General features: G+C 38.1%; 1 protein-coding gene and 1 long non-coding RNA gene across 4 annotated transcripts in view; one reads left to right on the forward strand and one right to left on the reverse strand.

The window, feature by feature from the left end:
* ank2b (ankyrin 2b, neuronal) overlaps positions 1 to 13,051 on the reverse strand; it is a 182,588-nt gene that overhangs the window by 90,754 nt on the left and 78,783 nt on the right. For all 3 annotated transcript variants that reach the window (XM_052560179.1, XM_052560180.1, XM_052560181.1), the window contains exon 2: positions 2,819 to 2,920. In XM_052560179.1, coding sequence (XP_052416139.1) covers positions 2,819 to 2,920 — 102 coding nt within the window. The remainder of the gene's footprint in view (positions 1 to 2,818; positions 2,921 to 13,051) is intronic.
* Positions 9,676 to 11,237, forward strand: LOC127961213 (uncharacterized). Its single transcript, XR_008154398.1, has 2 exons — positions 9,676 to 10,760; positions 10,894 to 11,237. It is a non-coding gene; the product is annotated as an uncharacterized LOC127961213 (long non-coding RNA).

Below are 13,051 nucleotides of genomic sequence, written 5' to 3' on the forward strand. Positions count from 1 at the left end.
CTTGTCTTATGCAACCCTGTGAAATTACTGCTTGTTACAAGCCCAAGTATGGGCTGTTATTGTACATTTAAATGTGAACATGCTAGATTAAACAGAACCGTCTGTTTTCATTTTATTTAAAGGGACTTCATGTAGAATTCAGAACCCCTTGTTTTGAGTGACACCGGTAGCCGTTCAGTGAGTTGCAGCCAGCAACTAATTTGCTAATTTAAAGATGTTCACACATTGGCAACAAAAAAGTTATTATCATTTATTATATACAAATTCTTGCACATAGACCCATTAAAATGAACGGGATAAAAAAACAAAAACTATAAAATATAAAATATACTCTTTAAATGTTCAATGGAATATGTCACACAATTTTTTTTTTTTTAACATGGTTTGTCATTGTTTATTTCTTGTTCAAGCTGGTCTACATACAATAGTTGATCAGGTTAACTACTTTGGTGGGGTCAAGGTCAACCTGACAGACAATTCTCTAGACAACCTAAGATCAGCAACAACACCATGCACATCTACTATGCTACCCCAAATAAACAGCATGCTTGTCAAAGGGGAAAAAGCCAAAGAACATTCGATACTGGAGACGGAATGGTCATGTGCCTGCTGTTTACCACACTAGGCACACACTGTTGCCATAGCAGAGCTGTTAATAAGCTAACATCCTTTGCACGAGGTAGGCACTTGATAATAGAGCTCCTAAAATAGCAACAAATTCTCTGAGTGCATGATGAAGCACCAAGAAATCAGTGGCATGAAAAAGTGTCAAAATTTGGTCTCTTAAAATAATAAACTCAGCAAATAAATAAAAGAAACAGAATATAGAATATAAATATATGAAATGTTGCAACCCACCAGTAGATGGCAATGTCTTAAACCAATCATTGAAACAAACCAGCTGATTCATTCATGAACGAAACACCACTCTTACCTTGTTCCACATGGGATAAATCTGCCTCTAAAATACACTTTGGTGTGAGGATAATCCTGATTCCTATATTGAAGTGTCTTTCCAAACTTAATTTATTAAAACTGACAACTTCAAAGGGCCCTTTGATGGGTACAACTGATGGACTCTTAACTTCCATGAATCATGCAACATGATTTACAAAGGTTTGCGGTAATTTACCCACATTTGTGCCCCCCGCCCCCCAAAAAAATCAACTTAACCCATTATGTGCTTCACGTGGTTGAGATTATTACTACCAAAAGGCACTGTAGAGAACAGAGAAATGTTTCCAATTGTATTATGCTTTTTTGCCTTCTTATGCTAATTTGTGCTGCTCTTTGTAGATTGAATTGGTCATTATGAAAAAGATATGGCTGTTTCTGTGGTACTTTTTTTTTTTTTTTTTTTTTTTTTTGGCACATAGATCACCCCACAAAACTTTCCCCTTCCATTGGCACTTTTTTGGAACTGCACTCTCATTGATAATTTGAAAATTAGGGGATGAGCCCTTGAGAATGGAATGCAGCATGTTGCAGGTAGAAAAAACTTTTCTGTCTGGAAAATAGAATAAAAAGAGTCAAAACGTACTGAATAATGTTGTGTCTATAAAATTGACAATTAGTATAATTAGGTTATTGCTTATTGAACTGCTGTGCTGTATAAAAGTAATATCACACTTGCAATCCTGCTGATATTTTGATTATATTGCGTAACTTTATTATGTTAAGAATTTAGATTCAATTACAAAGTGCATGCCAAAATATGCATACATTAGGGGTATAATCAAAATTATCTATTATTAGCCTATTTGTTTCCATTTGTTATTAATAAATCATTTATTTATTCCATCTGCCCTAATCCCAGGAAAACATGTATGTGTTAAATAGGCTGAATATGAGCACCAATCCAGCCCCAATGATTTTCCTCTTAAAGCCTGAAAGAAAAAAGTTATAATAATACAACTATTTAAAAAGGTCATATGTTGTTGCTAAAAATTGCATTTGATGTTGCTATTAATGCATTTAACGAAGTCTGCCTCAGTTTCTTACATTCCATGCAATTGACAACATAATGATGACTAACTCCATGTAGCCTATTAAGAATGCCTGTTTGTCCCGTATTTTACAGTATATCACAAGATATAGTTTAGTGATATCACACAAGCAAGAATATTGTTTTTCCACAGAATACCTGCACGACTGCATATTTTATATTGATTTTAGAAAATGGTTCACTATACAAATTAATATTGTGTTTTAGACACAGTCTTGTCAGTATTATGCTTTTGCTCAATTTTGTCAATAAAATGTGTAATGTGTAATTTTTCTAGCAACACAGCAAAAACTGTTTTGTTACTGAATGAATCCACGTTTTAGAACAAATTGAGTGAGTCAATGATTCAGTGATCCATTCATTAAGACAACCAGTTGCTTTTTTTCTTGAATTAATTAGCTCTTTGTATTTGAATATGTTGAATGATTGACTTATGGTTTTTTCCACTGTGAAGAGCTAACCCATGCATATGCCCTAATCCCTTTGAAGTGCTTGAGCTTTGAAGCGATGAAGGGTGTAGGGGACCAAAAAAACTGTTCCTTAGAACACACTTCTGCATCATCTTGCAGAACCAATTGAAGAGGCGCCGTTGCCACACAATGCATCTTGCGTAAAGAATCATGGGAGTGTCCATCACTTTTACTTAAATCCTTCATTCTGAAGTACACTTACAAGTTGCCAGTTTTACCAGAATTCTAAAGCACCCCTCAAAACCTCCAACAAAACCATTCAGGAGCTGAACATGTTCCATTTTGTTAGAAATTCCAGTATGAAACCTATACACATATACAAAGATTTTAAAGAGACTCCTACCTGATTACAAGTGCTGATGTCTACTCCACCCTTCAAATATTCCAGAACCTTGTCAAGATTTCCTGCTCTTGCTGCTCGAAGGAAACTGGTATTGCTGTCCGACTAGAAAAAAGATAAGAAAAAGAAAAATAGGAAAATCACATTATATGTACAGGTTAACATCTTTATTTACTTTTATTAATTTACCAGTTGCTTTATTCTAAAACAACATACAAATTCAGAATACAAGTGATTCATCTAAGTGCTTAGAAATATGTCCTTAAAGGTTTCAAATATTTTACAGGATAGTACAATCTAGAACAGGGATAAGGGATAAGGGATATAAGAAAGTGAAAACATTTTTTATATAAAAAAAAAATATCTAGCAGTATACAGTTAAGTGCTCACAAAAGAGATGAGTTTTCAGCTGTTTGTCAAATATTGTCAGCATTTTAATATATCTTATCTCTGAATTATTAGTCTGTAGTAACTTTCTAAACATTAACACACTTTAATTAATTCAGTGAGTGAGTTTATGAGCAAAAACAGTACATGCATTGTGCATTTAATTAAAAACAATTATATATGTGTGTGTGTGTGTGCGTGCGTGTGTGTGTGTGTGTGTGTGTGTGTGTGTGTGTGTGTGTGTGTGTGTGTGTGTGTGTGTGTGTGTGTGTGTGTGTGTGTGTGTGTGTGTGTGTGTGACCTGTGCTGGCAAAATGAGTCACAATGAGCAAACTGTCAAAATGATTTTCACATTCTCAATTTAAAAACCTTCAAAATGAAAAATGATTTATTGGAATTGGACAAAATATGTTTCAAAAGTCAGTTCTGAGGAAAATCACCTAGCATTGCCTTTATGTGTGCAATTTTTATGTCAGTCATCGGCAGCGTGAGAAGCGAGCAGAAAAAAGGTAGGCAACTCATCTCAGAAAATATACAAAAAAAAACATAATTTTACATGTTTATTTGCTATTTGGGACACTGGGATTGGTAGACGAGGGCTTAATGAACAAATTGTGAAAACCTGAAATTCGACCAAAATCGACTTTATACACACCCCTACTTTCTATATACTCAAAAGTATCCACTTTCCTATAACCCAAAATAAATAATTAAATAATAAAAACATAAGTGAAGAAACCATTTTTTTTTCTTTTTTCTGAATGTGCTCATTTTATACTTCTTTCCTCTGCAGTGTCCTGTTCTGAGTGTGATGCAACCTGTTTGTGTTTGTAAAGTGTCACTTCTCCAGGGGCTACAGCAGGCGTCAGTCTGTCTGGTTCCTACAGTACAGTGTGTTTGTGCCTGTTTGTGATCTCTATATATAGGAGGCATCTTAGGATAACACTCTGGAGAGTTAGGTCTGTGCTCAGGGAGATTGTGCTTTATGAGAAATGTAGCTACCTTAGTAACACCTTAATTCAAAATATAAATCAAAATGTTTAATTTAATGACAAAATGACCTTGTAGAATTCATACATTAGACAATCAAGTAAATACTGCATATTGTGTAATTAATTTGATACATGTCATATAATGGTACAATGTGAAATAGTATTAGACATTTAAACTAATGCCTATAATTTAAAAAAGGTTTGTATATTTTGAATCATTTTAATCATCAATTATAAGTGCTAAACAATAAAATTTTAAAAACTTGTTAAAATAATATGACATTTTTAAGTCAGTGGATCACTAGTTGGGTATTTGAGCATAAAACATTCATTCAGCGAGTGCTTCTCTGCTTTAATCCATACACTGTGTGAAGGATTTATGAATAATTCATTATCCCATGACAAGTAAAGCTAGAAACATTGTCATCCCAGCCCAGTAACCAAGGAGACTGGCAGTTATGCCCTTCTCTGAAACCACACAACACAAACTCGTCTGTCAAGACGGATAATTAATTTAAAATAATTTCCCACATTTTAAGATGCATTTCCTGAACACACACACACACACACAAAGAAGGCCAGATTAGATTAGCATGATCCAGCTAGTGTACCAATATGGCCATACTATGGCATAACTAGTGAAACTAGGTAACCAGCCTTATATAGTGACACTAGTGAATTAAGAAACTATTGCTGGTTGAGTTAAATAAAGAGCTAGGTTGGGCCACCTGTTTTGACGATCTCTAATGAAAAACATCTCTAAAACCATCAAAACAAACAAGGCTAATTAACTTGCAGGTATCTGCCTATTAGCATGTTTCTAATTGTTATCATTAGCAGTGTTGTGGGTAACGCGTTACAAAGTAACGCGTTAGAGTACTCTAATTACTTTTTTCCTGAAATGTGTAACTTAACGCGTTAGTTTCGTGCGTTAGTAATCAGTAACTTCGTTATTTTTTAAAAAAAGTAATCCGTTATTTTAAGGAAAGGAAAATCCCGACTGCAGCCTGCTTTTTGTCAGACAGTATGCCTAGCTCTACTGTGCCACCTGCGGATGTATCAGCGGAGCCGAAGATCTGTGATCGTAAAGTCAATGGCTGTGATGCGTCTGTGCCCTGCGCCTGACCCTGTGTGTGGGTGTGTGTGTGTGTGTGTGTGTGTGTGTTTTTTTTTTTTCGAACTCCCGGCAAGATGGCAGAGAGGACAGCGTTTGGTTTATGGAAGTACGCACATTATTTTCAATTTGTCAACGAAAAAGAAAAGAACATAACGGTAAAATGCACACTCTGCGTTGGTGAAAAGCTTCTGTCGACCGCCAAAAATTCTACCTCAAATTTAACGCTACGTTCTAATCACTACTTTGAAGAGTAAATGTAAGAGGACTGTGTTAAAGCGAATTTAGGCTTGTGACTGTGAGTGACACTTTAATAATAATTAGTTCGGCTATTAAGCGATTTGTCATTTGCCTGTGTGGGCGGTGAAGGATTTAATTCGGTTTGTTATCATTTTTGTTTGACAGGCAGCTGTTAATTTCTGTTAGATCATTGGCTGGCTGATTGTTCATCATTTCTAAATGGATTTAAATCTGCAAGCCTGTTTAAGGTTGTGTTTACAAGTAAGCATAATTGTACTTTGATAACTGCATTATTTAAAGTTAAAGAAAAATCAGGAGTTTTCTTGTGGTGCTCATAATATACAGTAGCCTAGGCTACCCGGGCTGGGTAGGTGCAAATTTTGATTAATAATATGTTCTTTGATAATAAATAAATAAAATGCCATGTGGAATAGCCTATTGCTGACTGTCTTTCCTGTTATTGTTATTCTGCAGTGTTTATATAGTCGGATGACTGACGTTTTCATTGTCGGGAGTCACGACTTCTAGGTGCATTTAAAGGGGCCGGGGGCTGTGTCTGTCGTGTGTGAGCCGCTGCAAACGGCTTTTAATTTTTGGTAACGCATGAGTACTCTAACGCGTTACTTTTATGAATAGGTAACGCTGTATCATAACTGATTACTTTTAATTGATGGTAACGTTGTAACCTAACTAACTACTTTTCAAAGTAACTATACCCAACACTGATCATTAGTACAAATCTATAATTTACAAAACCTGGTGAAGGATATATATTTGATCCAGAAATAACCCTTTTGAGTCACTGCCTCAGAAAGATATTTTCTAGTGAAGTGTGTACTGCCATAAGAATGGAGACATTGTCATTAGGATATGTCCCCAAAACCTTCAAACTGGCTGTTATTAAGCCTCTCATCAAAAAACCACAACTTGACCCCAAATAACTAGTTAGTTATAGACCAATCTCGAATCTCCCTTTTCTGTCCAAGATACTAGAAAAGGTGGTATCCTCAGAATTATATTCCTTCTTAGAGAAAAATGGTATATGTGAGGATTTCCAGTCAGGATTTAGACCGTATCATAGTACTGAGACTGCTCTCCTTAGAGTTACAAATTATCTGCTCTTATCATCTGATCGTGGGTGTATCTCTCTATTAGTTTTATTGGATCTTAGTGCTGCGTTTGACACAATTGACCACAACATTCTTGTGCATAGACTTGAACACTTTAACGGCATTAATGGAAGTGCATTAGCATGGTTTAAATCGTACTTATATGACCGCCATCAGTTCGTAGCAGTGAATGAAGATGTATCATATCGATCACAAGTGCAGTATGGAGTACCTCAAGGCTCAGTACTAGGGCCGCTACTCTTCACGCTTCATATGTTACCCTTGGGAGATCTCATCAGGAAACATGGTGTAAGCTTTCACTGTTATGCTGATGATACTCAGCTCTATATTTCTTCACGGCCCGGTGAAACACACCAATTTGAAAAACTAATGGAATGCATAGTTGATATAAAAAACTGGATGACGAGTAATTTCTTACTGCTAAAGTCTGAAAAAACAGAGGTGTTCATTATAGGACCTAAAAACTCTGCTTGTAATAACCTAGAACACTGTCTAAGACTTGATGGTTGCTCTGTCAATTCTTCGTCATCAGTTAGGAACCTAGGTGTGCTATTTAATCGCAATCTTTCCTTAGAAAGCCATGTTTCTAGCATTTGTAAAACTGCATTTTTCCATCTCAAAAATATATCTAAATTACGGCCTATGCTCTCAATGTCAAATGCAGAAATGTTAATCCATGCATTTATAACCTCAAGATAAGATATTTTAATGCTTTATTGGGTGGTTGTTCTGCACGCTTAATAAACAAACTACAGCTAGTCCAAAATGCAGCAGCAAGAGTTCTTACTAGAACCAGGAAGTATGACCATATTAGCCCGGTCCTGTCAACACTGCACTGGCTCCCTATCAAACATCGTATAGATTTAAAAATATTGCATATTACTAATAAAGCACTGAATGGTTTAGCACCTCAGTATTTAAATGAGCTCATTTTACATTATAATCCTCTACGTCCGCTACGTTCTCAAAACTCAGGCAGTTTGATAATACCTAGAATATCAAAATCAACTGCGGGCGGCAGATCCTTTTCCTATTTGGTGCCTAAACTCTGGAATAACCTACCTAACATTGTTTGGGACGCAGACACACTCTTGCAGTTTAAATCTAGATTAAAGACCCATCTCTTTAACCTGGTTTACACATAATATACTAATATGCTTTTAATATCCAAATCCGTTAAAGGATTTTTAGGCTGCATTAATTAGGTGAACCGGAACCGGGAACACTTCCCATAACACCCTATGTACTTGCTACATCATTAGAAGAATGGCATCTACGCTAATATTTGTCTGTTTCTCTCTTATTCCGAGGTCACCATAGCCACCAGATCCAGTCTGTATCCAGATCAGAGGGTCACTGCAGTCACCCGGATCCAGTACGTATCCAGACCAGATGGTGGATCAGCACCTAGAAAGGACCTCTACTGCCCTGAAAGACCAGGACAACTAGAGCCCCAGATACAGATCCCCTGTAAAGACCTTGTCTCAGAGGAGCACCAGGACAAGACCACAGGAAACAGATGATTCTTCTGCACAATCTGACTTTGCTGCAGCCTGGAATTGAACTACTGGTTTTGTCTGTTCAGAGGAGAACTGGCCCCCCAACTGAGCCTGGTTTCTCCCAAGGTTTTTTTCCTCCATTCTGTCACCGATGGAGTTTCGTTTCTTTGCCGCTGTTGCCTCTGGCTTGCTTAGTTGGGGTCACTTCATCTACAGCGATATCGTTGACTTGATTGCAAATAAATGCACTATGTTAGTAAACTATTTAACTGAACAGAGATGACATCACTGAATTCAATAATGAACTGCCTTTAACTATCATTTTGCATTATTGACACACTGTTTTCCTAATGAATGTTGTTCAGTTGCTTTGACGCAATGTATTTTGTTTAAAGCGCTATATAAATAAAGGTGACTTGACATTGGACAAAAAAAAAACAATGTACCAACATACATAATTAAACGTTATATATATGTACAGGATTGAAGAATATAAATTGTTTTAGATGCACTGCAAGCCATGCAATTTCAGAACAAACATTCATACAACACATAAAAAGAAACAAATGAGCATCTGCTTTAATGTCAACTGAAAATATCCAACCCAGAGTTTACAAAAACATATCTGTACTTAGTGTAAGAGAACTGTTTCTGTTCCTGGGTTCTCTTAAGCCGCATTCAGACTGCACGGTTTTATCCCAGTTTTTGGCTCGCCGACAGGTTTTGAGAAATTCGCCGACAAATGCCTGAAATCACAGGCAAATCAGTGCTCATCCACGCGCGTGACAATCACACAATGTGAATGAGCAAAGATGCAATCTGAGAGAATCGCTGACAAGTCGCCCATGCCCATGAGATATTTGGCATGCTAAATCGTGTGAAAAGTGTTCTGACTGAAAGCTACATAGTCGATGACCGACAGCCATGAGAGAGCAAGATACAGAGCAGCTGGGAGTTTGGTGAGTAGTTATAGACCACAATATCAGCAAGCATGATATAAGAACACACAATCCTTTTTCCCCAACCATTTCGTCCTCCATAATCTTCTTTTCTTTTTCTTGTTTTCGCTACAAATCAGTGCACAGGCAATTCTTACTGCAAGCTTCTTGCGGGCTACCATTTTTAATAATAATCACAGTTTCACATGAGAACTCCGGTCTTGCACGCGTGATATCGCATTGTTTTTCTTGTCACATCTTGCGTGTGTTGGGTTGTGAAAAGTAGTTTGCATGCCAGACAGAGTTGTCAGCAATTCTTCCTATTGTAAAGTCATGCAGTGTGAACACAGCAGTGACTGAATGCTGGCCAATATAGTCATGCAGTGTGAAAAGAACAGTGACCCGACTACTTTGAAAATCGTGCAGTCTGAAGTCGGCTTTATTTGTTCATTTTCCTGTCCTCGTTTAGTTTAATTAGTCATTCAATACACCTGTGTTTGTTAATTATCGCTAGCATTTAGACCAGACTGCCAGACTGTTCCTGGTCCTCGCTGCTCTAACCAGCTGTGCATTCTACAAAGCCAGTTTAAACATCTTGTGCAGAGCGATGTCGTCCAAAGATTGTCCTAAAGCAAATTTTGTCACCTTTGTGGAGAGGACACTGACGAGAAATGGATCTCCATTCCCCGCCTGTTCCCAGAAGAATGTCGCCAGTTGCACTGCCAACCCAGTGCCCAGCCCATCATCTCCCTGAGACACCTGCAACCGACGAGCCATTGCCACACAGATGAATAGAGCTGAGGATCACCGTGGAGCCGGAGTGATGTCAGTCAAGATGCGAGAGCCTGCAATGGAGCACGCCACGAGGGAGAATGTAATGGACAGACAGAGCACGGAGAGGATCTCCGCCCACTGCACCATGGCTGAGGGTGAGGGGGGGACCTTCTAGACTAGGTCCTGGTCTCAAGTTAAGGCTGGAGGACCACAAATGTGCACCCACCCTCTCCTGCCTCCTCTACCGCTGTCGTCAGCACGTCAGCACCATCAGCACGGTGTTGGCTCCACGGGACTGCCATTCTCCAGCGTCGATGGGGCTGGAGTTTCCCTTGACTCTGCCTCCAGCCTCTAAGACCAGGACTCCACCTTGACCAGTGGACACGTATGCTCGACCAAGGCTCCTAGCTCCCTCCTTTCCGCCATGGCCCGGCAGTCCACTAGCTCCACCAGGCTCCCTCGTCCCTCTGGCTCCACCTTGGTCTAGCATCGACCATCCTGTGCCTCATCCCTAAATCCCTCCAGCTCCTTCATCCCTTCGGCTTCTCTTCAGTCCTCTGTAGCTCCAGCTCCAGCATGGCCTTTCAAATCCAATCGTCCGCATCAGTCGGTGGCAACCTCTGCTCCGCCTTGGCCCCCCAGATCCTCCCCTACACCCTGGCTCATCGGCTCTCCATCTCCACCCTGGGGCTCCTCCACCACCTGCCCCACTGCCATGGCTCCTCCCTCTGTTAGCACCACAGTGGGACACCATCATGGCTGTGTCCTGGGTCCAGCTGGACTCCTCCTGCTCCAAGTCCTTCCTGTTTCCTCCCTGGTTCCTCCCTCCATCTGATCTGCACTGGCACCTCCTGTTTCACCTTGTATAAAGGTATACATAAATCTACTTGACATGACAACAGCTGTAATATTCAGTGTTAATAGGTAAAGGTCTGATGATTGCACACATAAAAAATAACATTTAGTATGGATAATTGCAACTGTGCTATTTTACTTTTTTTCAGCCACTGGCTTAAGGGTTAGAGAAGAAAAAACAACCTGGCTTAGACAGACTTGCAGAACTGATTTGATAGTTTTTCTGCAGTGCTCAAGGACACAGGAAGTCAAGAGGGTAGAGTTGTGTACAACAGCAGTTTTGAATACTGCAGCCAAAGTACTTTATTAGTCATGCTCAGCTTGATGCAGGAAACTAATGTCACAGTTCGCAGGTCAAGACGCACAAAAATTCAATACTATAAATGCACAATAGCACACACACCGATTTACAAAAATAAAACAAAAACAGCTGTCATTCAAGGCCAGATGACCCAAATGAACACTAATAAAGATATAGAAAAACAACAATAAACATGTTTCTCTCTCCTTGTACTGAGTGCTTATCATGCATTGTTTCATGATATTCATACAGGGTTTGCACACCATTTTCTGTTATGATGTCAAGTTTATTCATACAGTGCTTTTCATATTACACACTGTTCCAACACAGCATAATAGAAATTACATTGAGGACTTTATGTCCACATTGAGCACTTTAATGTGGACTAAACCAACTGTTGGTTTACATTTTTGAATAACCAAAGATCGGGTAAGTCTAAGTTGGGTTGAAACAATTTTTTTTTAGAGTGTAGCACTGTCTCTGTTGTCTCTCCTGGAGGAGCTTTCTTGGGAGATCCAAAATTGAGTATATATACTTTCCCAAGTTTGGGCCAATGTACATCCCTGGCTGGAAATTTGTCCTCTGAGTTATGAATTTACACTGACCGTATAAGCCAGTAGTCTTAATCTTATCAGCTGTTTGCTTGTTTTGGTGACCACAACAAGGGACAACAGGGTTGTTGCTGCTACAAACAAAGGACATTGTATGATGTGTGTGGGTTAACTAAGCACACTTTTTTTTAAATAAATATTTTAATATATAAATAAATATGATTTTTTTTTGTTTTTTTATTATACAAGGGCTTGACTTGATGTAGCTTCAAGTGAATCTATGAAAGAAAATGTCTTGGTTAAGTGTATAATCCTAGTTACCAGAGTAGGGAACAAAATGCTGCACAGCTGCCATATTTACATATTACTGCTACAATTCCTGTGTAGAAAAATTGAAGAAGTATGGACCTAAGATGTGGCTAGACAAAAAAGAAAAAAAAAACTAAATTTTTTGCATTGGGATGAATAAAAGTGCATCATGTGAAGCTTTCTGCTGGAATTCTGTGGGTGTACAGTCTGTGCAGACTACTCACCCACAAGATTAAAACAAGCATTTAATTCACCTACTGCTTATATCTGTGTCTGGCTCAATCTCAACCCCCCACCCCCCTCAATTCTTCATAAATTAAGTAGATACAGCAGATCCAACTATAGCTGTTTATAAATTCAATCTCTGTAACTATCACTAATTGCTTTTGAAATATTGCACAAAACGCAGTCTGTGCAACAGAGATTTAGCCAACATCTGTGGCCTCAGCTAACCAATAGCTGTATTTGACTCCACAAAATACCTAGCATACTTATCTACTTTAACTTGACATCACAGTTTTGATCCCACTCACATTCATATAAAAGGTCATGCCAGGATTATAGCTGCCATGGAAACAGCCTTTTTAAAACCTTACAGCACAAAGAACAAAAACCCATGTAGCCTGCTAAGCAGACTATGCTACTGCAGGTGAAAACAGTGTTGATGACTTTATTCAAAAACTGACATCAGAGCCAAAACAAAGTAGTCAATAATTTTGTCAATGAGATGTATTTTAACATTTGACTAATTGCTTAACTAATTATTGTTATTATTATCATTAATATTATTATTATTATTATTATTATATGAAATTCTGTATCTCTCTTTTAACAAAATTAAAAATCTTGCCATCCATACTTATCTTCAAAGCCCCAGAGGTTTATAATGCTGCTTCCTTGACCCAATCCACAAAGCAAGCCAAATAAGTTGAATGTCAATAGCTTAATAACTACACACTCGTGAAATATTAATATAATACATAGTGTTATCAAAATACAAATTAATCACATTGCCTAAAATAACTCTCAGATAAATTTTCACATATTTTAAATACCATTTAGGCATGGTTGGGAGCAGCTGTAGTTTACTAACATCTTGAAATTATGAACACTTGAATGAATCAAAAAATTTGAGTTTTACAAACT

This window comes from Carassius gibelio, chromosome B7, assembly GCF_023724105.1.
Source record: "Carassius gibelio isolate Cgi1373 ecotype wild population from Czech Republic chromosome B7, carGib1.2-hapl.c, whole genome shotgun sequence".
Classification (NCBI taxonomy): Eukaryota; Metazoa; Chordata; class Actinopteri; order Cypriniformes; family Cyprinidae; genus Carassius; species Carassius gibelio.